Source organism: Panthera uncia, chromosome D1 (assembly GCF_023721935.1).
Source record: "Panthera uncia isolate 11264 chromosome D1, Puncia_PCG_1.0, whole genome shotgun sequence".
NCBI classification, from domain to species: domain Eukaryota; kingdom Metazoa; phylum Chordata; class Mammalia; order Carnivora; family Felidae; genus Panthera; species Panthera uncia.
This window is the reverse complement of record NC_064808.1, coordinates 95,956,334-95,983,442: the sequence shown is the minus strand read 5'-3', so window position 1 is coordinate 95,983,442 and position 27,109 is coordinate 95,956,334. Positions and strand designations below refer to the sequence as shown.

Here is a 27,109-nt window from a genome sequence, read left to right as displayed (position 1 = left end):
GTGACAACCGCGAGTTTGCCCCCCCCCCCCCAAGGTCTTCTCTGAAGGAAAATCTCAAGTATGTACTTTAAGTTTTGATTTAAATTCCAGGTAGTTAACATCCCGTGTATATTAGTTTCAGGTGTACAATGTAGCGATTCAACACTTCTATACAACACCTGGCGCTCATCGCAAGTGCCCTCCTTAACCCCCACCACCTGCTGCACCCAGCACCCCACCCCCCCCCCCCCCCACCCCACCCCCCCCCCCCCCCCACACCCCCGCTCTGGTAACCATCAGTTTTGTTCTATATAGTTAAGAGACTGTTCCTTGGTTTGTCTCTCCCTCTCCCCCCCGTCCCGCTCATTTGTTTTGTTTCTTAATACATACGAGGGGCGCCTGGGTGGGTGAGCATTCAACTTTTCATATCGGCTCAGGTCAGGATCCCACGGTCAGCCCCACATCAGCCTCTGTGCCTGCTTAAGCCTGCTTAAGATCCCCTCTCTCTCCCACCGCCCCCTCCTGCTCGTGCTCGCGCTCTTAAAAAAATTTTGTTTCCCACATTAGAAGTGAAATCATATTTGTCTTTCTGTAATTTATTTCCCTTAGCATAATACTCTCTAGCTCCACATCATTGCAAGTAACAAGGTTTCACTCGTCTTGATGGCTGAATAATATCCTATCATGTGTGTGTGTGTGTGTATATACATATACATATACATACATACACACACACACACACGCACACACACACCACATCTTCTTTACCCATTCATCAGTAGATGGAGCCATGGGCTGTCGCCATAATTTGGCTATTGTAAACAACATTGCTATCAACATTGGCATGCATGTATCCCTTTGAATTCGTGTTTTTGCATCCTTTGGGTAAATTCAAGTATGTATTTTAGAAAGAAGAAATCTACCTTCAGGTAACATGGTGGCTCAAGGTGGCGAGGGGAAGCTCTTTACAGAAAAATGTAGCTTATCAATATAAGTGAATGATAGAAAATTTGCAACTTCTAATGAAATAATGGACTCAGGCAAGAATCCTCAGTGGAGGCAAAACCCATTAAATGAAAGGTTTATGGAGACCTGGATATTTGCTTAACGCCCAAGTGTCACCCCACAGATGCCTTGCTGATCTCAAGAGGAAAACCTAACTTTAAAAATTAAGGAGGGGCTCCTGGGTGGCTCAGTCGGTTAAACATCCGACTTGGGATCAGGTCATGATCTCGCAGTCCAGGAGTTCAAGCCCCACGTCAGGCCCTGTGCTGACAGCTCAGAGCCTAGAGTCTGCTTTGGATTCTGTATCTCCCTCACTCTCCGTCCCTCCCCCCGCTCACATTCTCTCTCTCTCAAAAATAAATGAACAAAATTTTTTTTTTTAATCAAGGAATCAGGCTGCCATCACACTGCCCAGCGGAATAACCAGATATTATGCACCTCCCAATAGGAGTATGAATTATGCAGGTGACATCACCTAAAGGCACCTTATCAAAAATGCTTAACCTACACCTTTACATCTAATTTCCAGCTTCTAGGAAATATAAAAGTTGGAAGAACAAATGATACCACTTGCAAGCTCAAAGACAAACCCAGAAGGAAGGACATTCTACCACACAGGTGGCCCAATCTCTTCAATAAGACAATGTCACGAAAGGCTCTTAAGAGGCCTGACAACCAGCAGCAAAGGACATTTGTGCAAAGGGGTAACTGGGGCAACGTGAATAGGATCCGGGGACTAGAGGACAGGAAGGGATTGTTCATTATGTGTGACAATGACATTATACTTTATAAAAACATTCTTCATGTGTAGACACACATGCAGAAGTATTTAGGATAAAATAACGTGAAGTTGTCATTTACTTTGGGGGAAAAGTAACAGTTGACACAGTTATGACAAAACGTCATCGAGTGAAATCGAAGAGATACTTACGATTCTACTTTTCTGTACATTTGAAATGTTTCTCAGCAAATAGATTTTTTTTTTACTTATATAAACAGAACAAAAATAGCCCCAAAAGTGATACAACTCCAAAGAAAGGTCGATAAATGCACCATCGCAGAGGACGCCTGCAGTATACTTCTCTCAATTATTGATGGGTCAGGCAGGCACAGTATTAGTATAGAAGATGAAATAATCCGATTAGCAGGCTTCACAGACAAGTGTAGAACCTACCACTCAACCCTTAGAAAATAAACATCCTTCTCAAGCGCATTTGCACAAAGTTAACTATGTCCCAGGCCACAAAGTCTCGACACATTTCAGAAGTAGTATGGGCACCCCACACCCTGTTTTGTGCCACCAATCCCCACCCAGCCTTGCCTGCGTCCCCCACGCTCCCACCTCTAGGCCCCACCTTCCTGCCTCGCGTGGACCCAGCTCTTTCGTGTCCATGGTTCTAGATACCTAGGAACTGCCATCATTTCTAACACCGCACCAGTCTCCCCACCCCCTCACTGGGGCCAGGGCCGGGCTTTGGCTTGGTCGGTCTTCATGACGCCCACCATGGTGGGAGCCACGGGCAGCTTTAGCACCCAGAGCCAGCAGACTGTGTCCCCACTGGCTTCCCCAGGCCTGCCCAGAAAGGCTGAGTAACGAAACACGGAAATTATCATCTACAGGACAAATGTTGAATAATGGAAGATGAAACAGAATGGAGCCAGCAGATAAATTACTCCTCCTCCTTCCCAGGATGGAACTATTCAGAGAAGCCTAGCTCCCCAGGGACGGTCCTGTGAGTCAGCTTATGGAGCTGTGGTCAGCTCAGGAACACCTCACCTTGTGTTTGCTTTGTCTCCGTCCCTGCCTCCCAGCCCTTTCCCTCTAACCCCTGCCTCCCCGGGACGGAACCCCACGCTAAAGCGTTAAGTTGTACATTTAATTTAGACAAGTTTTCTAAGAAACCTAGGCTAAAACCCGTAATTCACCTGAAAGCCAGCTATCAGAGAGAGCGTGACAGAGGCCCGAGTGTGACCCTGACAGGGAGAGGGGGGTGCAGCCCATCAGTGCGGTGGGGGAGCTAAGGGGAGACCTGATGTGGCGAGCTCTGTAATCCAGGTGTGTGTAAATGCCCCAGAAGGCAGCATCTGAAGTAGAGCTAATGGCCGAATAAGGCGATTCCAGTTACAGGGAACAGCAGGAACAAAAGCAGGGAAGGGAGAAGCCCTGTGCTCCGAGGACAGGGCGAGAGAGGACAGAACGGGAAGGCGAAAAGAGCTCTAAGATGGCTTCGCAGCGAAAAGAATCTGGGCTTTAGAGGCAGGCACGCCTCCACCCAAAACTCCGTGCGTGTGTGCGTATTGTGAATGGATTACCCAGTTCTAAGTAAGGCTGAAGGGTTCAAGTAAAGAGAAAAAGCTCCCCCTTCAATCCCCGACCTCCCTCCTCAGAGGCAGCCACTGACCTCAGTCGGATGCGTATCTTTCCAGACTCTGTACAAACACGGAGCCTCTCTGGGTTTCCATTTCCTCATCTGTAAAATGGGGCCAATAACACTGGTGCTCCCCTCGTAGGGTTTCGCCATCAGAGTTAAATAACCAGATCCGTGTAAGGTACTCAGAGAAGCCCCTGGTCCAGCAGGGGCTCAGCGTAGGTCAGTGACGATCATGTCGTTATTACTTACAGACTTCTGTAAATGGCTGTCCGCTTGTTCTACAAAATGCACTGGCTTTAAATTCCAGTTCTGCTACACAAGAGTTACATCTTCGGGAAGGGCGTTTTTTTGTTTTTGTTTTTCTTTTTCTTTTTAACGTCACAGTGCTTGGCTTCTATCACGGGTAAAATGGGGATAATTATACTTGCCTTCCAGGAATACAAGCACATTTCAATATGCTGTAGGAAGGGCACTTGGGACCCTAGGGATTCGATCCATATTTGCCTTCGTCATTACCACGCCGTGTCGAGGTCTCTCTAGCTTGCTCCCAGAGGCCTCCGCGCTTCCCGTTTAGGGCCAAAGGAGAAGAGAACACTGGGCAGGACAAACCCCCCGCTTTTTTTTAAATTTTTTTTTAACGTTTATTTATTTTTGAGAGAGAGAGAGACAGAGCATGAACAGGGGAGGGGCAGAGAGAGAGGGAGACACAGAATCTGAAACAGGCTCCAGGCTCTGAGCTGTCAGCACAGAGCCCGACGCGGGGCTCGAACTCACGGACCGCGAGATCATGACCTGAGCCGAAGTCGGACGCTTAACCGACCGAGCCACCCAGGCGCCCCACCCCCTGCTTTTCTAAGCCTCTGGAAAGGCAGTGCCCAGGGTGAGAGACAGGTTTGGGCCAGGGACCCACACCTGTAGTTTTAACTAGGACTTCTCAAATGTGCGCGCAAGTCACCTGGGAAACTTGTTACGAAGCAAATTCTGCTTCAGTAGATTTGAGGTGGGGCCTGAAATCCTTTCTAACAAGCGGACCGGTGATGCTCATGCTGCGGGTCCCCAGACCGTACTTTAAGAAGCCAGGGCCCAGGACCCCTGCCCCTCCCATGGCCCACCTGAAAGCCATGTCCAGATGCTCTGCCTTGCAATGTCAAGGGCTCGAACAACGGACCTCACAGTCCATTCTGGCCTCAAAGGGCTGCCTTCCCTCTGAGCAGACGAGACACGTCGTTAGAGACCCCAGGCCTCTCTGTAGATCCCATCCCTTCAAGGAAAGGGCAGGGGGAGGAATCTAGATTTCCCCCAGAGAATAGACATAGCTCTTGCTCCCATGGAATTCACATCCTAGTTAGAGAAGATACATAATAAACAAGTAAACAAACATAGGCCTCCTAGAGATAAATGCTTTGAAGTAAAATCAAACGGGTTAAGTAGCAAGTGTCTGAGCTGGTGGGAGGTATGATTGTAGATACGATGGCCAGAGAAATCTCTAAGGAGAGGACATTTGAGCAGAGACCTGATTGAAACAAGAGAATGACTCCTGTGGGTATGCGGGGGAAGAGCATTCCAGCAGAGGAACAGCATGTGCAAAGGCCCTGAGACAAGAGGACCTGATGTTTGAGGCACAGCAACGAGAACGATGAGGCTATGAGTCAGCAGAAGGAGAGTATTGGAAAAAGATATCAAAGAGGCAACAGGGGCAGAACAATAAAGCCTTCTAGGCAGTTGTGAGGGGTAAAATATACCGGAAAGTTCTGAGCAAAAGAGATTTAATTTTTTGTGATTTTTTTTAAAGACGTCCTTTACGTACGATAAAATTCATCCTTGTTAGTCTAGAGGCCTGCCAATTTTGACAACTGTGTACAAACAAGCGATCATAGCCCCATCACCCCCAAAAGACTCTCTTGCTATTTACAGCCTTCCCCACACCCACCTAATCTGTTTCTGTCCCTACAGTTTTGCTTCCCCCAGGATGGCATAGAACTGGAACAATATAGTAGGCGCTTTGAGGCTGAAGTCTTTCACTTAGCATAACGCATTAGAGATTCATCCACACTGGCACACGGAACTTTTTATTGCTGACGAGCACGCCACATATGGACGTACGATGGTTTGTCCACCCATTCACCAGCTGAGGAACATTGGCGTTGTTCCCATTTTGGGCGATCACAAATAAAGCTCCTACAAACATTTGCGTACAGGTTTTTACACGCCCATAACCTTTCACAAATTTCTTCTGACAAAGACGGGGAGTAAATTCACTCTCCCCTCTGAAACGACTCAAAAGCTGGGGAAGTGATACACAGAACGGCTTTCAGACGTGGGACACGAGGCAACACAGGACAGTGAGCCCTGAGAGAGGTGCACCCTACGGTACAGGAGGGGGGCCCGGGCACAGCCTGGCAACCTCCAGGAGTCAAGGAGATGGGGGTAGGAAGCAGGTAGGGCTCACCTCGGAAAGTCCTGGAGCAGAGAGAGCTTCACGGCGAGAATTCTGGAGACCCACAGAGGGTCCCCTGGGGGTCTTTGGCTTCTAATGGGGGCCGCGTGTGTGAGGATATCACCCGGGACTGAGAAAGACCCACCGGAGAGGGGTGGCGAGAATGATCTGGAGCTCACACCGGCCCAGAATAGAAACATTGCCACCAACTGGCATGGGAAAACTTTGTAATTCATGGGAGATGGGAAGGGTATTGAAAGGTACTGCCACAGTAGTGGGGCGAGATCACCCCAAGATGAAAGGCTGCCCCATCAGCCCCAGGGTCCTCACCCCCCTGCCTTTCTGGTGGTTTTTGCCCTGGCTTCACGGGGTCTGCTCCCACACCCCACCATGAGTATCAGCTGAGGACTCAAGAGGACCGTGGGCAGGTACCCGGTCCTGTGAATCCTAATTGCCTTCACCTTCCAGTCTCTCAGCACCTCTCATCAACTCAGAGAAACACCGGGCTTGGCCGAAATTCCCCTCCCTGCACTGCAGCCTGGAAATCCTCTCCAGGCTGTAAGCTTGGCCAATAAGTAGTAGGGCCACCTCGCCTGTTTGTCCCTCTCGGGAATCACCGTCTTCCAATCCCTGTTGTCCTACCTCTGAAAACCACCATATCATAAACTCTTTCCAGTGTTGCAGCCGTTTGAGGTCCAAAGGTACAGGGTCCCCAAGTCTCTATCTTGTCTGGAATCTCAATTTGTGCCGAAAGGACCACTCGAGAGGGCAGATCAAGGACAAGCAAGGGCAGAAGGAGGAAGAGCGGTGAGGAAGGTACTGTAGTGATGCAGGTGAGAGGCAACGGTGGCCTGGTCCCGGATTGCACAGACGGCTGTGGTGACAGGCAATTGAGTTCAGGATGTATTCTGAACATAGAGCTGATGAGATCTGCTGATAAAAGGGTTTCAGGTATGAGAAAAAAAAAAGTACAGAGTCATAGTAGACTCTACTCTGTTGGGTCCAAACACACACACACGACCCCCAATTCCTTCCCAGCCTGGCCTTATGCCCAGCAGAAACTCTTCTAAAGTCAGGAACGCTTGGGTAATCCATCCATGCTCAGGATAGTTCAAGATCAACAATATGGAATGTGCATGGGTAGAGGTAAAGAGCCTGTCCCCTGGAACAGCCAGCTGGAGGGACCAGCCAAGCAAAGCCCGACCAGAATCATCGCCAAGGTCATCAGTATACGGAGGGCCCTGGCAGTGATTCCAGTGTTAAAGGGCCAGCTTTCCAACTTCCCTATGAATGAACGTGCCCCACGTTCTTAGACATTTTCCACGTATGATCATACCAGGGCAGGTAACATTTCAGACCAGGAGACCGGGGCTCGGGAGGGAAAGGAACCTGTCCCCATTACAGCTGGCAGGTAATGAAACTGGAACCCAACTCCCCAAAAGCCAAAAATGGAAGCCCCAAGCCGTTTCTATTAAACATAATTTTTATTTCATCCAAGGCAAAGCTAAATAAAGTTCTACAATGCCAAACGTGGTATAAAGGCAAGAGAGTTGATTGCATCCATCTTTCTGTGCTTGGACACAAGTCATGGCTGGGGGTGCATATTCGTGCCTCCCAGAGGCGCCAACGGACCAGAGGCCTCCCGGACCCATTGCGGCACTGTTTTGATCTATAGTTATATTTAAAAAGTTGACTGTGGGTATTGTCATCCAAGCCAGAGGAATAAACCATGCATAAGATAGTCAAAAGCTCTGAATATCAGGTGGGAGGGGAGGGACTCCAACCCGGGACAGAGTAAGGTGAAGCAAGCTGTAGGATTTTCTCGAGAAGTTCCCCTCCTTGCCCTCCCCACCCACCCCACCCCCCCACTCCCAGCACTCATGGCAGCTGCCTGCGACCGTGGGAGGGAGTCATGGGGTAATGGGGCCCAGAAGCATGGCTGCTCTTCCCCTCTGTCTCTTATCCTCTCTCAGCCTCCAGGTGGCCCAACAGCTATAGCCCAGGCCAGGAAAGATGACTCCCCAAATGTGCCGACTCTCCCCCCATCTCAGGCACACTCAGCCTTCACACACGCCTCCTACACAACCGCGCTTCCGTGCACAGCCCCTCCCCCCCCTCCCAACTCCACGGGCACACCCTCACCTGCCACCATGTCAGGAGCACGCTTTCACACCCCTCCCTTCACACCCCAGCTCTGGTCAGCCAGCCAGGAGGGAAAAGTCTGTGCTCCGTCGGCCCCTCTCCCAGACCTCTCTAGCCTTACAGGTTCATTCTGGCCGCCTTTTGCTCAATTCCGGCCCAGGGAGAGACGCAAGGCCTAGAATGCTGAGGTCCTCGTTTGAGGCCAAGGATGGGGAATTGGAAGAGACTCTCGTGTTGGGTCTCGCGGACTTTACTGTGGGCACAGCTGCGTGCCTCCAGGGCTCCCAACCCTAACTCCGTGAATGGCTCTCTCTAGCCCAGGAGCCCTGGAGACACCCTCACCAACCCCTGCACATCACCCTCTGAGATCTGCGCGCACTGAGGGACGGCCTGGGAACATGGCTTTGCCCGTCTGCATTCTATGGCAAACCCATGCCAGTGTGCCTCCCGGGTGCCCTCCCAGCGCTGGGGCAGAACATTCTCTGTTGCGGGGACAAAGCTGAGCATTCTTAGTCCCCACTCGCTCAACGCCCGTAGTGCCCCCAGGCACCGGGGCAACCCAAAGGGTCCCCCTCCGGTCCCCATTCTACCCCCTCTATTGAAAACTCCCAAACAGAAGTCGTGGATAAGAAGCTTCAAGCATCAGAGCCAAGGTTTCTAATATTGCAGAGACTAAAATAATTCCAAGGGGGAGGAGTGGGAAGAGAGCGAGAGTGGGTGAGAAAGAGAAAGTGCATGCGTGCGTGTGCATCGATGTGGGTCTGTGTCTGTCTCGTGGGGAAGGGACACAGGTGAGGACAGGACAGACTTGGAACGACTCCTCCAATGATAAGGCCTGGCCTCCTAGATCCCTTTCCAAGCCAAAGAGATTTTTTTAAACAAAAACCCGTCAAGCCTCACAACAGTCCTGGGAGGTAGGTAAGTATCATTACACCCACTTTATAGACGGGAAAAGCGGAGCCCAGAGCAGATGCGTGACCACCTATCAGTCAGCAGTAGACCCCGGAGCGGACAGGATGATGCTTTTCCCCCCACCACCCCCCTGCTCTGGAAACCCTGGCCTCCTCTGAAGAGAGTAAGAGGAGCCCAACCGATTCGGATTCAGCTCGTTCAAATGTTGAAACCGGGAAGGAGAAGCAAGCAGCTTTCACGAAGGTGGCCACAGGAAGTTTTCCAAAAGGCTGGCAGTCTGTGTGTTCGCAAAGCCGCAAAAATCTGAGCCCAAGCCTAGAGTTCTGGGGGCCAAGGATGGGAGCCCTAGAGGCAGATCAGAGTGGGACCCTGTAAACCCGTCAGGTGGGGTGAGGGCCACGGGTCACAGCCAGGCACCTGTTATTCAGCCCCCATCCCCTCCACCCTGGAGGAAGCCCGCGGCTGCTTTTGGATAGGGAGAATCTGGTGGCAGCCCCCTAACCTCTGGGAAAGGGGGCTACTCCCTTCCTATCCCTCCCAGGCCCAGAGGACAGAGCGCCAGAGAGGGGGCGAGCGGGAACAGATTGTGGAGGCCTCCCCTAACCGCACACGGCTCTCTTCACCCCTCCTCCCGCCCCATGGGGACACCACCGCCGAATTCCTGTCAGGGACCCTGACAGTTCCATGATCCCATCACTGTCCAAGGGGCCACTGGTGGGCCCCCTCAGCTCCCTGGTCCCCAGCATGGTCTTGGGAGGAGGCAGCACTACACCAGAGATGGCCATCGCGTCCAGGCTGGAGACGGGACAGAGGGGATGAGCCAGGACATGAGGAGCTAAGGCACAGTCCAGCCCCACACACAGGGGGGTGTGCAAACCAGTTCTTAGAAAAGCAGAGAAGACTGCGAGAACTCTCTCCCTGCTCCTCCCCCACCCTCGGGGGGCGAGGGGGGAGGGTGGCACAGCTGAACGGGAAGCAGCCAGGAAACCCAAGGGCCCTCTCTTCCAAAGCGAGAGGATCCCGGAGGTGAAAGCAAGGCTTGACCCCAAGTTGGAGGTGAACAACCCAGGGCCAGGGGAGAAGGTGTGATGGACGGGCACGGGCACGGGTGGGGGAGTGAGCCCACGGGAAGGGAGGGTCTGAGAGTGCAACACCTCAAGCAAGATGATGCCACCTGCCGCATCAGGGAAAGAGGAGCAGAGGGGAGCCAAGCTCGGGAGTTCCCAGGGGCGGCCATGGTCCCGCCATGCCGAGGAGAAGGGGCAGCCCGCACTGGAGGTGCCGGGGCGGGCATCCCAGTGGCCGAGGGGCCCTGGACACCGGCTCGCCCACGTCCGCAGTGCTGGTTCCCCGAGAAGAAATGCTAGGAAAGGCTTCAGTAGCACCCCCAGTGCTCCAGGAAGGCCGGGACCCCCCCTCCAAGACCAAGACGGTCAGCCCCAGTTGGGAAGGTTCACGGACTCCAAGCAGCAGTGGGGGACGGAGGGTCTGGGGGGGTGGAGATGGGACAGGGGCTGTGGGACACCCTGTGGAGGGGAGGAAGCGCCTCCCCAGAGGGACCTGGCGGGTCAGGTGTCCATCAAAGCTACTCACGGTAGGACCCCCGCTAGCAGGCTCCCACCCCCGACCCTGAACAGAGGCCTGTAGGCCACAGCCACCACCGAAAGGGTTAGATCTCCACATTATTGTTCACTTGGGTCCAGCTACCGGGGCAGGCCTCACTGATCGCCCGCCAAGCCTCTCTTAAACAGAAATCTGGAGGAAAACCAAGGTGTTGCTCATACAAGGTGGGGAGACTGAAGAAGACCGCATGTACCCAGGTGTTGGGGGACCCACCTTCCACACCGCGGAGCCTTCCTTTCCTTCCCTGAACTTTCCACAGGCCCCCTCCCCTGGCCGGCCCTCATCCCTGGGGAGCCCCGGCTGGGAGGGGGGCAGGCAGGCTGGCCAGGACCCCGGTTTCTCCCCAGAAAGACTACAGCTGGAGCCAAGCAGCAGGTGTCTCAGGCACGTGGGTTCACGGACACGGCTCAAGCATCAGTTCCATCATCAGAAAGTGAGGCCCCCGGCGGCTGCTCGGCCCCCAGCAAGGGCTCACACTTTGGTTGGTGCTTTCTCTTCCGCCTTAGAGCCAGGTAACCCATTCTCTGTGTTATCATTCCCTGAGGAACTCATGAGGCACTCTTTCCTGGAGAGGGAGAGAGCAGGAGAGGGCACTGGTGAGGTGGTGAGGACAGGAGCAAGAGTAAGGGGTCAGCTCTGGAGAGAAGCGGTGGGCCCCACAACCCGCCCCAGGCCCTCTCTCTGGCCTTCCGGAGGGCACAGGTGGCGAGACGTCAAGTCATCTAACCTCTCTGGGCCTCAGTTTCCTCATCTATAAAATGGACGTAACGATGACACCTTCTTCGTGGGGGTGCCACAAGGCATCAACGAGTACCTGGAACGGTGCCTGCCACGTGGACAGGACCCGGGAAGGCTCACCGTCACCTAGTCGCCCCAATGTGGCAAAAGGCAAGAAAGAGTACCAGGCGCTGTTCCCAGGGGTCAGGGCTCCGGGGAAGCCAAGCCAGGTTAATTCCCAGGCTGGGCCAGCCCAGGGGAAGGGTGCAGGCCAGCGGGCAGTACGTCAAGGACAAAGAGCTCCTCCCCAGGCCCCCGGCGGGCCCTTCAAGAGGTGGAGAGAAAGAGCAGGGCATCGAGGACGGCAGGTGTGGACAGAGTATGGCGGGATGGGGAGACGGCAGGAGGAAGGAGAGATGGTTACACGGGAAGACATCCCCCAGGAGTGCCACCACCCTGCCTGCCCAGAACTGGTCGTGTTCCAGGGTAAGAATGTCCCACCTCAAAACAATTAAAAAATAAAAGGGGGGGGGGGGCCTGGATGGCTCAGTCAGTTAAGCGTCCGACTTCGGCTCAGGTCACGATCGCACGGTTCGTGAGTTCGAGCCCCGTGTCGGGCTCTGTGCCGACAGCTCAGCGCCCGGAGCCTGCTTCGGATTCTGTGCCTCCCTCTCTCTCTGCCCCTCCCCTGCTCGTGCTCTGTCTCTCTCTCTTTCTCAAAAATAAACAAACATTAAAAAAAAAAAATGCCCCACCTCAATGCCCGTACCCAGGCTGCATACGGCTCTCCAGAGAAGCCCTGACCGCTACATCACTCCGAGCTCTCTGCTTGTGAAAGCTTCCGAGGCTTTTTCATGGCTGCTGTGGCCACAGACTATCTTCGCCTCACCCCGGACTTGTGCAGCCAGCTTCGAGGCCTTCGGGAAGGACTTGCTATTTTGTCCTCATCGGTTTTGTCTTGCAAAATTTACTCCAGAGCTGCAGCCTACCGAGCTCCTCCTAGATCCCAATTCTGTTCTCTAATAGTCACTCGGTTCCTGGAAATTTGATATTCTTGGTGTCACTCAAATCCTAGTAACAATGAATAAGCAGGGCCCGGTGGCATACCACTAAAGACCTCTATTCAGATGGATCTATCTACCTTTCTGTCTATCTTTCTGTCTGTCTGTCTATCTATCTATCTACCTACCTGCCTGCCTACCTACCTATCCCTATACCTATAGCCAACCAGACAACCACAATTCTACCTAATTGTACTCCCAAGCACTCCAGATTTCTTTACTGAAAAGCTACTCGGTACCCAGCACTGTGTCAGGCTAGCAGGCGCTGAATGCCTGCTCTCAGAAAATTTGCAGTCTTCCAGAGAATGTGACATTAAACACATGACCCCAACACAATGATAGGGTGAAGGGTGTGCTGAGGAGGGATTCCCCGAGGAGGCCTCCTCCTAGGGATCGGGGAGGGCTCTTTGGACATGTCACAGAAGTTGAGTCCAACAAAGATGAGCAGGAAAAAGGGAGGAGACATTCCAGGCAAAGGGAACTGCGCCTTTGAGGAGAAGCCCAGAATTGATCCCAAGATGCTGTCCCGCATCTCCCTTCTGCTCGGGAAGCCACCCCATCTCTGCTGTTAATGCAGGCTTTCCTGCACTCAGAGGACCCTTGCAGGCTTCCCCGGGGTCTGAATCCCAGCCTCCCCTCCCACCCAGTCCCTGTGCTCACCGAGGCCAGACCCATTCTTCCAAAGCCCTCTGATCATGCCAGGCCCTGAGAGCTCTCACAGGCTCCAATGCAGCCAGAAGAAAAAGCGATCTCAACCCGGACTCCCAGGTCCCCAGGGGTCTCCCCGCAGCCCCCTCTGCAGGCTTTTTCTCTCCTTCCCCCCCGCCCCCCAACCACACGCCCCGCTCTCCCATCCAACAAAATGCCTTGTTCTTCAGACACATCCCTCCTCCCAGACTGTCCTCTTCTGCTCTCAGCAGTTCTGGAACACCCTTCTCCTGACCCACCCCAAGGCTTAAATTACATCCATCTCGCAAGGCCTATCACAAATGTCCCTTTGGCCAGAAATCCTTCCCTAGTGTTCCACCCTCTCCTGAACCCCTGAAGCATTCTACTGCACCTCTGCGTGAAGTGTTACCATCTGCAGCAACCTCTTGATTTACCAGCGCCCTAGCAAGAAAACATTTGGTCTGCCTGGTCCTTGAGGAACCCCTGGTGGCTCCCGAGAACCACTGTTTTCTTTTCTAAATGCTTTTAAACCATATGTTGAACAGTCCGTTCTCCAATTTCGCTAACCGTCAATAGCAAAACTCGTTATTAAAAACAAAATGTGGTCCAACTCCATGCTCCTGGTCCCTCTCCAAACTCTCCAAAACCCTGGTCATGATGCAGGGAGACAGTCCAAGATTTCTTCATCCCAGCCAGTGCTGGAGGTGATACCCCGAGCCTCCCGCTCTCTACCCCCAGCGCTGTTCCCTTAATGTCCCCCCTGCCTTCAGCTTCCCTGCCTTCTCACCAGTACAGTTTCTGCCCTTTCCAGCCTAACTCCCTCTTCTCAACAAAGCGGAATGACGGGAAGAGAAACAGAGCAGTTCTGGGGCGCCTGGGTGGCTCAGACAGTTAAGCACCCAACTTCAGCTCAGGTCATGACCTCTCTCTCGGTTCATGGGTTCGAGCCCCACATTCCAAATGCCTTTTCACTTTCTCCTCCTGCTGTTCAGGAGCCCGACACAGTTCTGGCAATTCCAGGCCCCGGGGGCTGGGCTCGTACCCTCCCTCCCTTCCCATCCGTCTTAAACCTGAGCTCGTCCTGGGGTTTCCGGCAAGGCCCTATCGGCCTTCTTAGATTTTAGTCTCCCCCGTGTGAACTTTCAGAATAAGGGTCTTCCCATTTTAGAGTTTCTGTACACGGAATCTCGCATTTTCTGTGATTCGACAAAGCAGGCGTCGTCAGTCCTCTGGTAAGACTTAGGCTGGGGAGGTGCACATGGAAAGAGAGGAGCTAACGGGACGGACAGGAAGACCGCTAGAGGAGAAAGAGCAGGCAGGTTGTATTCGTGTACTCCGGGAACTCAATAAATTCCTCCAGGAGGGAGAGGAAGAGGGGCTGGGAGGCGGGAGGAGGGGCGCAGGGATGGGAAGGAGGGGTAGGCGTGGGAAGCGAGGATGGGGTGAGGGGACACATGGAAGGATGCAGGCGGACGGGGGGCAGACGGCAGTGGGATGAGACAACCCCGGCAACACCCACGAGAGAAGACGGGACGGGGCGGTGGGCCCGTGGGGGGGACAGGAGCGTGCAGTGGAGCCAACTCACTTTTTCTCCTGAGTCTTCTTGATGACGAAGGCGATGAACTTCTTGAGCAACAGAATGCAGATGAGGAGCCCGATGACCCCGCCCACGACGCCCAAGATGATGAGGGTCACCGTGTTGTCCACTTCTTCCACTGCATGGCCAGAGCAGGGAGAGGAGGGGGTGGGTGAGGGGAGCGGGAGTCACCTGGAGCCCGGCATTTTGGCAGCCCGGCGGCTACAGCCCTCCAACCCCGGGTCCGCGGCCCTCCCCAGGCCTTGCAGCAGGAAGTAGAAGCTGGAACATGGCGTCCACCAGGCTAAGGCACCACATGAAGAGGGCCCTCCCCCGACCCCCTCCGTGCACACACCCTCTCACAGGCACACACACCGTTCTGGAATAATCCAGACGCGGGGCCACAGCGGCTTTTGAGCCCCAAATTGCCACATCGAATGTCACTGCTTCTTTCTGGGCCTCTTTTGTCCGTGCAGGAAAAATGAAGCATCTCCCTCTAACAACTTCTCTGCGGCAGGAAGTCTTCAGGGTCAGGTCGTCCGGATTTTAACTACAGGATTTCAACAGTCACTAACGAGCTGGTAACTGGAGCTGGTCACTAACCCTTCTACCTCGGTTGCCTCCGCTGAACTCCTGACTTCCGGAACCCCCTCCACTCCCTGTACCCCGACCTCCGTCGAGAAAATTCCACCCTTCCGGTTGTTTTGGCCAAAATGCTTGCAGTCATCCTTGACCCCTCCCTTCTCCAAACCCCACATCCCATTCACCTGAGAATCCTGATGGCCCTAACTTAAAAATCCCAGAATCTGACCTCTCAGTGCCACACTGGCCCAAGACATCCTGGCCTGGATGTTTGCAGGAGCCTCTTAACCGGACTCCTTACTTCATCATCTATTCTTGGCCCTGCAGAGAGCTTGTTCCAGGTTAATTCTTCTACTCAGAGCTCTTTAGTGGCTCCCGTCTCCCTCAGGCCCCACACAATATGGCTTAATCTGACTCATTTCTAATTGCTCTGCTCCAGCCACAGTGGCCTCTCTCTCTTTTTTTGTTTTTCTTCCCAGCCACAGTGGTCTCTTTGATGTTCAAGTATCTGCCTCAGGGCCTTTGCCCTTGCTGTTCCCTCTGCCTAGACTATCTTCCCAAAGATATCCCCATTGCTTCCTCAAATGTCCTTCTTCTCTGTTGCCTTTTTGGTACGGCCTTCCCCTCTTTCCTTCCCCATTTTGCTTTTTCTTCACAACGCCAGCTATGTTCTCTTCGACGACATCATTTTCTTCTTTATTTTGTTTACTATATATCTCCCCTGACTGGAAGGACATCGCCAGAAGGGCGCAACTTTGTCTACCTTGTTCGTGCTGTGTCTTCGGCACCTGGAACAACGTCTGCCACACGGTAGGTACTCAATAACTATCTGGTGAATAGAGGAATGAAGGAGTCTATAAAAACGGAGAAAAGATCCCTTCAAGGGGACGTGTGAGGATCAAAGGAGCGAAGGTAAGACCCAGCGCCTAACTCAGGGTCTGGCACCCAGAAATGCTCCGTAAATGTGGCTTCCCTGCCTCTCCTCTTCCCTCATGGAAAGGCTGCGCACAAAGTGGGATAACATCCAAACATAGTAGAGGAGGTGATGCTCTACACAGCGTTGACCCAGATGGCTCCAGGCTCATGGCGAGCTGCCTGGACGGCCGCTGGCTCTGCCCCTGACACGGCCAACAGTGAACCCACGGGCATCTCTCTCTCCAGGCCCCACATCATCCGGGAGGGCAGTGAACCCCCAGGAACACAAGAAATGCAGCACAAGCAGGATCCTTGATCAGCTTCCCTCCCTTTTCTTCTCTGCTTCTGTGCCTCCTTAGCCTGGCAGACGCCCCATCCGCGAAGCCCAGCCTAACACCTCCAGCCCCTTCTCTAACCACCTCTAGCGCCTGGAGTCATGTGACCACCTGGCTCCTCACCACCGGCTTCTTCACCGCCCAACCGTTCCATCTGTGCCAGACGGCAACCCCCAACTGGGGTTTAAGCTCCAGAGGGGAGCGATCGTTCTTATCGATCTCGGTTGCCTGTGCCTCTCCACGCTCCACCCCTACTTCAGGTCTCTGCTCACCCGTCTTCTGTCCTACCCTGAACTCTAAACTCCTCAAGGGAGACCACTGTGGATCAGTCGTAGCCCTTTTGGTCGGATACGTGGCATGCGACCAGCAGTTGCTAAGGGAATCCACAAGAGCAGTAATGATCGGCACACCCCACGAACGTCCCCCCCCCCCCCAAAACACTCCTAGCTCGCGTCTCTACTTCTCACGGGTACCCTAGGAGAACGCAGATTTTACAGATGAGGAAAACCGGCTCAGAGGAGCGAAATGTATATCACGAGCTGTTCAGCAGCAGAATGAAGTCCTCCTGCTCAGTGATTTGAGCTTCCAGATGTGACCCCAGTAACTCTCGAGAGTACAAAACAAAAGAAAACACCAGTGGGGTCCATTTTGCCATTTCAGTGTAACACTGAGTGGGGTATCCCTGGTCCCAGCCCCCACTGCTTACGTTTATCGACGACTTGGAGGGTGATGGTGGCCTGGTGATGAATATTTTTCTCCTTGGGGTTCCTCACATGACAGGTGTATTTGCCCGTGTCGCTGAATTCTAGGTTCCTCAGCAGAATGGAAATGTTGTTCATCTTCTCCTTAGTGGAGCCCTCCAGAGTGATGCGATCATCGTCTTTTGACTTCACCTTGGGGTCAGACTTCTCATTCTTCACTGTCCCGTCTATGATCTATAGGGGGAAGGAGGGGGGGAAGAGATGGCCGAGAAAGAATCAGAGTCCTCAGAAGTCACAGCATCACTTCAAGCCCATCCCTTAGGTGCCTCCCTGCCCAGGTCCAGAAAGAGCCAGAGACGCTCCCCCCACTTGGTTTCCTCCCAATATCGATGACTCCGCCTGTCTAACCTGAATTTTGCTTGCTTCACGCTAAACCCATTTTCTGTCATTAAGGTCTCCCTGGAACGCAGCACAGCGCTTACTGCTTTCTTCTTAAAAGCCTGTTACATAATGACTCCGGCAAATCCCACACTCATTTCCCTCTGTCAACACCCCCCGCCCCAGCCTTTGCTGACGCCTTGTCCCCTGTCCATCTGAATTCTGGCCCTCCGTCAAGACCTGGGTCAATCCCAATCCTACGGCACTGTCCGTCAACAGCCTCTGAGTTCGGTGTTTAATTACATCCAGAGTTGGTCTCTTGTGGCTTCCTTACTTACACCTTGGGACCCCTACCGGACCACACGGTGACTCCTCCCTGAGCCCCTGTTGACTGATCCACCCCACCCCCAGCCCACAGCCCTGCCAGATACTCCTGGAGAGCTTCCTCTTGCCTCCCTTCAGGTACAGCTCCCCAGCCCTTCTCCCCTTGGCCTCTTCTCATTTCCTCTCTGCAAGCCTTCCAGAGGTCTTTTCCCTCTCCCGTTTTTTAAATTATTTTCACACAAGCAATCCAAGTTTCAGGTATTCCTTCAGACCAGACGAGGACTCTAGCCAAGAATGCCAACAAATCCCCCAATTCTGGAAACACAGTCTAAGCATTCCTCCCACTTGGATCCTTCTGGACAGCTCTGGGAAGAATGCTAGGAGCAAGGGTGACACAAGGTGGATCCTGGGGACCATTGCAGGGATGTCATTCCAGAAGGGACCAGACCAGGGGAACGGGAGGCAGGGGTAAGGCACAGGGAGCTGAGCTGTCCCCTCCCCTCCCCCCACGACTTACAGTCCTGAATGTGTCACTGCTGTTGTACGACCACCAGAAGTAGAGGTCCTGGAAACCAAAGCAGCTGGAGAACGTGCAGGGCAGCAAGATCTCCGTGCCGTTGACGGCGTAGATGGTGGTGGCTTTTCCCACGGACACCTCCAGCGACAGGGACATGGGGAGCAGGAAGAGACCTGTGTGAGAGACACCACCCCCCTTAATAAAACTCCACGGGAATCCCCAGCCTGGAGCTCTGGAAGAGGACACACGGGCAGGGAGGAGTGGCTTGGCCGGGCAGGGAGGTCTCTGTCACCCCCGGTATCAACTTGGGGAGGACGGTCCTCTTCACTGCAGCTCACACTGCCTGAGCCACCCGCCCTCATTCATTTCTCCCGCCTGGCCCGGGCCGGTGAGCCGCCCTTGTGGCACACGGAATGACCACCAGGGGTCACCCCAACCCAAGAAAAAGGGGCCCTCGCCGCGAGTCGGCGCCCCCTAACCTGCGGGGCAGTCCCTGAAAGTGCCATTCCCGCACCCCGCAGGTGCCGGACGGGCTCGGCCTATTGGCGGTGGGAATGGCCCCTGGGACGCTGCGCGGCCCCCTCGTTACATTTCCCGGATTGGGGGGTGGGGACGAGGCGAGGTCCCGCGCGGGGAAGAAGGGAAAATGGACAAACCCAGTCCCCGACACCGCGCAGCGGCCTCTTTGTCCTGAGCCCTGGACCCTCGCACCGGCCCCCAGGGGCTGAGAGGCTGAGGGCCACCTCCCGCCGGACCGTGCCTGCCGGGCCGGGTCCCACGGCCCCTGGACACCTGCCGGACCCTGAGAACAGGAGGAAGGCGACCCCCCGGGGCAGGACCGACGGGGGGGGGGGGGGGACCAGGGGACCGGGGGAGGGGGTGGGGTGGCTCGGGGGCTCGGGTCAGGCGAATGTAGGAGGAAAAGGGAGCGGGCAGACCCCGCTGGAGGCAGAGTCCAGACGACAGGGATGCACGGGATACGGGCGGTGTGGAGGGTGCCGGACCGCTGTCCCCTCCCGGCCCGGAGTAGCCCGGACTGTCCCCCACACCCCACAGCCCCCCTCCGCCCCCCCTCCGGGAACGGTCCCCGCGCCCCCCCCCCCCCCCCCCGGTCTCTTTCTGCCAACCTCGCACCCATTACTCAGGACATCATTGGGCCTGGGAACCACCAGTCTCCACTCGCCTCTGGGACCCACCTCGTGGCCCTGGCCCTCCTCCTGTCCCACAGAGTCCTTTGAGGAGCCCCGCGATAGGGGGCGTGGGGAGGAGGGGCATCAGAATAAGATGCCTAGCTGTCCTTGCCCCTAAGTGAAAGGGGCACCTGGGGTGGCCCTGAGCGAGGTCTCAGAGAGGGTCCTACTCAGGTTCCCAGCCATCCCCGGAATAATGACCCTTTTTCCTGGGCCCAGAGCTCTGCTACAGGCCGCACGTGGGTGATCCCATTTCATTCCCAACTCACACCTGGAAGATGGGTATTTCTGTAAGACTGAGCCACTCAGGCACCCGGACTTCCGGCTCAGGTCAGGATCTCACTGTGGGTTCCACCCCTGCCTCCGGCACCGAGCTGAGGGCTCGGAACCTGGAGCCTGCTTCCCATTCTGGGTCTCCCTCTCGCTCTTTCCCTCCCCTGCTCTCGCTCTGTCTCACCCTCTCAAAAATAAAAATAAGCATTACAAATAAAAAGGTGGGTATTAGCAATCCTACACTTTACAGACGGGAAAAGTGAGACTCAGAAAAGCAAAGCGTGTTGCCCAAAGTTGTACAACTCGTGGGGTTCTGGAAACGTGAACCCAGGTCTGACTCAAGAGCTAGCGCGCAGGAGGGAGCAGCCCTGTGGCTGCACTGACCCCTGTCCCGAAGTTTCCCTGATTTTTCTTCCCAGACTGCAGCTCCTCCCAGCTGCTTGGACCTCCGGCCTGGCGTTCCCAGAGTGCCCGAGCTAGAGGCCCCAGGCTGATCCGTTACTCTCACTGCCCATCTTAGAGACGGGACAGCAAGGCCCCACATGGGAAGTGACTTGGCTACACTGACCGGGCATGATGTCTGGGCCCCCTGAGACCCCCCCCCCCGCCCCAGCCCAGATCCGCTCTGCAGACAGTCCGTAGATGGGTGTTGTTCCCAAGACAGCCAGGGTCAGTCCTTGTCTTAGGGGTCACCAACCTCTCTCTTTGTCCCATCCTGACTCTCAAGGACCTCTTTTGTCTACCGTGATTCCTTCATGGTCCCTAATCAGTTTCTCCTTGCTTTGCTCACCGGAGGTAATGATGCACCTAAGCAGTGCTTTTTAAATGACAGCGAAGGGCTCCAAGGAGAGCCAACGGCCCCGCTTCTTGCACTCAGGGCTCCACTCAGCTTCTTCACGTCCCCTCAGCTGCTGAAGGCAACGTGGAGGGCTCTCACCTCGAAGGTCAGAAGAAACACGCAATGGTCCAGGAACCCATCGTGGCCCCTGCCAGTGTCGATCACAGCCGATACTTACTGAGCATGTACTATGTGCCAGGCACATCGGATCTATACCCATCCTGTGAGCGACGTGCTATGATAAGCCCATATTATAGATGAGACAACTAGCACAGAGAAGTTAAGTGGCTCGCCTTTCGGTCAACAAGAAACATTTCCAGCATTCCAAAGCCCCAAAGCAAGAAACTCCTTTCTTACATCCTAGTAGAGAAGGGTTTGCCTGCCAAGGTTCCCATGAGTGTTGAGAAGTTAGCCCTCATTCTTCGATCAGCTCTTATGTGCCAGGAATTGTTCTAGAATGTGGCTTTCCAACTTGAGACAGCATGGGGATCACCTGGAGGACACTTACAGATGGCTTGGCCCACCTCTGGGGTTTCTGATTCAGTCCAGAGAGCCTACCGGAAATTAAAAATTTGCATTTCTAGGGGCGCCTGAGGGGCTCGGTGGGTTAAGCTTCTGAAGCTTGATTTCGGCTCAGGTCATGATCTCATGGTTCCTGGGCTCGAGCCCCACATTGGGCTCGGTGCTGACAGTGCAGAGCCTGCTGGGGAGTCTCTCTCTCTCTCTCTCTTTCAAAATAAATAAACATTTTTTAAAAAAGAAATTTGCATTTCTTCATGTTCTCAGGGAATACTTTGGTCAGCAACAACACTTTGAAAACCACTGTCCTAGAGGATTTATCCATATTAACGCCAGCTTTTATTAGAACACCAAAAGGTAGGTATAATTTTTCTCATTTTACAGATGGTGAAACTGAGGCTCAGAGAGCTTACATAACTTGCCCAGGGCCACATAGTAACTGGTGAATCTGGGACTGAGCCCAGGGCATGTTATATGCCCTGTCTCATTTAATCCTCATAATAATCCTAGGAGGTAGTTATTTTTATCCTTAATATACAAAATGAAAGGAACAGGCTCAGAGAAAATCACTTGCTCAAGGCCACACACCCGGTGAGTGGAATAAGCAGCATTCACACTCTCAAGGCTAGCTCGGCTCACTGCTCCTGGTTTCCTTTTTCCCTCTGCCCCTGCCCTGCAACACACCTCCCCTAGAGGTCTGGGGACAGCAGCCAGACAGGAGCAAGCGGCCGACTTCGGCTCAGGTCACGATCTCACGGTTTGTGAGTTCGAGCCCCGCACCGGGCTCTGTGCTGACATCTCAGAGCCTGGAGCCTGCTTCAGATTCTGTCTCTCTCTCTCTCTGCCCTTCTCCTACTCTTTCTCTCTCTTTCTCTCTCAAATGTAAATAAACATTTAAAAAAAATTTTTTTTAAAAGATGGCCCTTCTGTAGGCAACACGAGCTCTGCTTCTGACCCCCATTGTTCCCCCAAACCAAGGAACAGAGTGCGGAACTATGATGGGGAAGCCTTCAGAAGCTTCCTAATAACCACAGGCCTCCCTCGGTGCCCAAGCTCCAAGGACAGCCATAGCTCCAGCCTCCAGTGCTCACTGGCACCTCTGGCCAGGAACCCGCATCCTGAGGCAGATGGGGGGGAACTCAAGTCAAGGGTGACATCCCCTCCCCAACCCCCGCCAGAATGGGATATCCAAGAACACCAAAAATACACATCGAAAGCAAAATCTTTCTGACTGCTTTAAATAGGGAGAGGCCAAAAAGGGCAAAAGAAGAGTCCAGAACGGAGGACAGGCTATTTCTTTAAGGTCTAGCTCATGACAATGCATATTTCTGCCTGATTAGCGTGTGCCTATGTGGATGACTTAACTCTAATACACTCAGGACTCCCACAGTGAAACATTGCCATTCCCAGCATAGCCTGGAGGGGACAAAGGAAAGGCAGAGAGGCTTCCACGGAAAAGTCCAAAGCCCTGCCCAAGTTCAGGCATCAGAGACGGCGGGCAAGCCTCGGCTCTGCACCGCACAGCCTCCCAGCGGTCTGGAAGTCCTGGCCGCTATGCCTGGGAGGCTCGTGCACAGAAAAGCCAGGGGCCTGTCTCCTGTGTTCTCCCATTGGCAATGCTCTACTGGGGGGACAGGAGGGAACAAGGGCAGATGTTGGTCCACTAGAGGCCCCCGGAAGAGTGCTTCAGTAGGATGACCAAGCCAGGAGCGGACTGGTCAGCAGGTGCCAAGCAGGCCCCACGCTGCCTGCTGACCTTGATAAAGTCAGAGACACCACAGCCCGCATGCACACCCCAGACCAGGGACGCCTGTCTTTCCTACCTCCTGAGCTTGGTATAAAGACAAAACATGAGCTCACAAAGCCCAAGAAGGGCCTCGGTGAGGCCACCCCTCTGACCTAGGCACCTCGAAGGGAGAGGACGATGGTATTTGAAAGGAGGGAGGGGGACAGGGCTCACCCCCATCACAGGTCTGGACGCGACCAGGGGACCTCTAGGTCAATGGCCGGTGTCAGCCGAAAATGCCCCCAGGCCGTTCGCACACTACTTTGTACTCGTGCCCTATATCACCACTTGGAGGTGATTGTGTCTGTGCGGCCATTTCCCCGGAGTGAAGACGTTGCTTAGAATTTCAACTGTTTAGAATTTCAGTGTGTGCCTGTATTTGGGACTGGGGGCCTCTTTCTGGCTCAGGGGTCGATGAACAAGGTCTCACCCCGTGGAATACCACCCTGAGCCCCAAATCTTTGCCTTTGCTCCCTGAAAGGCCCTGACTACCCAGCGACTCTCGGAGCCTCCATTTTCTTTGCCCTTCTGGGAAGCCTTCGGTCCCTCCACTCTCATCTGGGTGCTGCGGGTATTGTCTGAGGAGTCACTCGAGCTGCCCAAGTTTTAGTAAAGTAAAAAAAGCCCTAGGGGCGCCTGGGTGGCTCAGTGGGTGAAGCGTCCGACTTTGACTCAGGTCATGATCTCGCGGTTTGTGAATTCGAGCCCCGCGATGGGCTCTGTGCTGACAGCTCGGAGCCTAGAGCCTGCTTCCAATTCTGTGTCTCCCTCTCTCTCTGCTCCTCCCCTGTTGATGCTCTGTCTCTCTCTCTCTCTCTCTCTCTCTCTCAAAAATAAATAAACATTAAAAAAAATTTTTTTTAAGTCCTTGGCGCATGCAGATGTTATCATTAAATATTCACACCAGCGGGAATCTTACGGTCACCATCAAACATTCCAAGGCAAATGCCAAGGCAGGAAATGGTCTGCCACCTCTCCCCAAATCCAAGGATCAATCACTCACTCTCACACACACACACACACACACACACCGCCAGAGGGGAGGGAGCAAAGAGGGGCAAGGTGGCATGGGCTCTAAGTTTAGCTCCAAGGGCTGGCCTGGCAGCATGGGAGGCGGAAGCAGGCTGACTGTAACAGGGAAGCTGATACGCTCTGGTCCCTGGCCCCGGGGGAGTCAGACAGAGACAGGCTCAAAGTTAGAGCTGAGAGGCAGAAAGTGGGCCGAGGCAGCAGGACAAGACCCCTCCTGAGGAGCAGGGCCCTGGGGACCGTGGGAGGCAGGGCTGGGCCAACCAAGGCCCCTGGGCCCAGAGACAAAGGAAAGATTTCAGCTCCCTCTCCCTAGGCAACCTGCCTACTTCCTGCCCACCCCCAGGAGCTTTGCTGAGACAGAAGTGTGCCCCCGAGAGAGTACTGGATGCTCAGCAAAACCAGCTTTGCCAACAAGTCCAAACAGCGAGCCTGCCCCCCCTCCTTGCAGCCACGGAATGGGTGTGTGGGCACAACCAGCCTGCGGCTTATGCAGAGATCCCTGCACTCTCAGCAAGCGGTGGGAGTACCTGTGCCCAGGGCCTACCTATCGCACTGATCCTAGCACTGGGGGGGGGGGGGGGGAGGGCTTTGGGATACCCCCACGGCCCGCATCTCCAGAAAACCAGCCCATCACCCAGTCCAGCTCAAAACCAAGGGCATCTCTCCACTCCTCCTCTTTCCCGCCCTCTTCTCCGTGAACTCCTTACCTCACCCTTTCCTTTCCTTTTCTCTGAGCGGGTCTGAGCACCTTCTCCTTAATTGTGTTCTCATTAAACAAGCCCTTAATAAATACATACCAAGGGAAAGAGGGTTGTGCAACATAGCACCCTCACAAGTGATAATTAAACACAGATCACAGCAATTAAGCAAATCGGGGAACAAGGAAGGGGCGGGCAGGACAGACATATTACCAGTTACAAGCTCAGGAAGGGACTGGCACCCACGTAAACCCCAGCCGCAACAATACGACCTTGGAAACTGCTTCTCTGTTTAAGAGAGGGATGTGTTGTGGGGTTATGAGAAATCTGTGGTCTCAATAAGTGAAACTGAGTTTGACATGGGGTGAGGGGGTGGCGGGGGAGGGACCCCGGGGAGCTTACTGCTTTGTGCCCAGTCTCTGCAGGTGTCTGGGCCCCCAAGCCTCTATCCCTACAGGCCTCACCCCTTCTTCAGCTCAAGAGCACAATCCTACTGACCTTCCCTCTCACCAGACTTTAGTCAACTGGGGGGCAAGTTGGGCTGACAGAGCCCAAGAGAACTGGATTGTGTCCCACTTGACCATCAATTGGCCATGTTGGGTGAGTCACCTTCCCTCTCTGGACCCTGGCTTCCTCATCCTTAGGAGAACTCTGTGATATGGTTTTCAAACTTCCTGCCAGCTCGGATGCTGCCAGGGAGCTTCTCAAGTTGGCTGTCCAGTTGCCCCTGTATCTCCCCCGCTGGACGGGGAGCAAAGATGGCGCCTGTGTCCCAAGTTCAAAGCAATGCCCTCTGTGAGGGCTCAGTAGCGGCCGCCTGGGCCGGGTCCAAGGAGGGACCCTGGTGGTCCTAAGTCTACCCAGCTGAACAGTCCTTGGGGGGAGGGGGGAGGGGACGTTTTCCACCTGGAGCAAAGTACCAGGACTCTGCCCACCGCAGGCAGAAGGCAGGGCAGAGGTGTTGATAAGTGGGCTGGTTTAATGACTGTAGGAGTTTGACTTCCCCAGGGACCCCTTACCCCTGCCGTGGCCGCAGTGGGCACCCGGGCTGATCAGAGGCAAGATGGGGGTGGGGAGAGCTGGCACACAGCTGCCCGCGCCCACCCGATGAAGAGGGAGCCTCAGGCCTCCCAGACGCCAACCTCATTAGGGTCACTGCAAAAGCAGCACAAACCTGCGCCCAAGGGACGAGAGACGACACCCGTGTCTTCTCGCCAGCTCTAGGGATGTAAGTAAATCGGTGGCTCCCGAGTGAAAGAAATACTCTACCCTCCTCCGCACTACGTGCATACACGTGGCCACACAGGTCCGCATACAGTTTATTTACATTTGCACGCACAGCAGCGGCCGCCCTTAAAAGCTTCGGTCTCCCTGTTTCCGGCACAAACGCCTACATCATGTACCTAGCCTGACGAGGGGAGCTGCCAAAAGCCAAATCTGACAAATATAAACAGGAAGAAGGGCAGGTGCCAGAGATGGGGTCAGCTTACATTGACATCCAGCTATGATTTATGAGGGGATTAGATTCTGGACTGATACCATTCTCTAATCTCTTGGAGTTCGCCACTCAAAACTATCACGTGTATATTAATAGATATTAATACTCTCTTCCTTCGGGGTCCTCTGGATCTGTCTCCTCCGTCTTCATGCTCATCCCAAAACGAAGAGCCCGGGAGCAGGTTAAACAGGTCCTCCCTGTGGTATCTCTTTGCAAGGAGAAGGAAAAGATCTTTCCTAAAAGGGGGCTTGAACGGTTCTCCAAGTCCTTCCAACCCTCCCCAGTCCCTAGTGTGGGGCTGCGGGAAAGACAGTGGGCACTGAGGAGATAGAGGGCAGAGACAAGCGGGAAAAGGGCCAGGAGGAAGGGGAGCCCCCCTCCACCCCCTCCAACTGGTGCATCCCGATGCCTGGGCATCAAGCCTCCAAGTTGCAAGCAGCTCTGGGCAGGGGGAGAAACCACCATCCCGACAGTCACAGGTGCAGCCCGCCTGGCATCCCCCCTAAGCCCGGGGCACAGACACCCTCCCCCAGCAAGCCTAAACCTCAGGACTCCAGAGACCCCTGCTGCAGCGCCAAGATGCAGCTCCAGAAGCCCGGAGCTGAAGGCGCCAGGGACAGCAAAGAACTAATCACGGGGCTGGCGGCCGTTGGGGCGGGGGACACGCACCGTCCCCAGAGAGCACAGCCGTGCGAGCCGGGCGGCCGGCAAGAAACTGGTGGCGGCGCTGCTCCTTCCGTGCCGCACTCCAAAGCCCACCCGGTCCACGGCACTTCTCTTCTAAGTGTCCCCTCCCCTGGGGGAACAGGGTGGAGAAAGAGGAGAAGAGATCAAGCTGGGGCTGCCTTACCCAAAAGCCCAGTGCCCAGCCATCTCGCCGGGGCCGCGCCTCGGTCCCTGGCCCCGGGCATCGTTCTGTGGTCTCCGGAGCGCGCCAGGGGCGCGGGGACGGGCTACAGGGCACAGCCGCTCGCGGCCCGCGGTCTGCAGTGGGCCGCCGAGCCGCCGCGAGCTCTGCGCCGCCGGTCGG

The 27,109-nt window shown here is 54.6% G+C and overlaps 2 protein-coding genes across 2 annotated transcripts in view; one reads left to right on the top strand and one right to left on the bottom strand.

The window, feature by feature from the left end:
- TMPRSS4 (transmembrane serine protease 4) overlaps positions 1–5,569 on the top strand; it is a 40,061-nt gene extending 34,492 nt beyond the window's left edge. The window contains exon 14 of the mRNA XM_049641064.1: positions 5,310–5,569. Within this exon, the coding sequence (XP_049497021.1) occupies positions 5,310–5,387 (78 nt within the window). The 3' untranslated portion in view covers positions 5,388–5,569. The remainder of the gene's footprint in view (positions 1–5,309) is intronic.
- Positions 5,570–10,531: 4,962 nt separating this feature from the next.
- On the bottom strand, positions 10,532–26,990 carry SCN4B (sodium voltage-gated channel beta subunit 4). Its single transcript, XM_049612725.1, has 5 exons — positions 26,930–26,990; positions 18,246–18,418; positions 17,032–17,260; positions 14,503–14,632; positions 10,532–11,035 (listed from the first exon to the last, which is right to left on the bottom strand). The coding sequence occupies exons 1-5, from the start codon at positions 26,988–26,990 to the stop codon at positions 10,942–10,944; spliced, it is 687 nt and encodes a 228-aa protein (XP_049468682.1). The 3' UTR covers positions 10,532–10,941.
- Between the last annotated feature and the right edge of the window lie 119 nt (positions 26,991–27,109).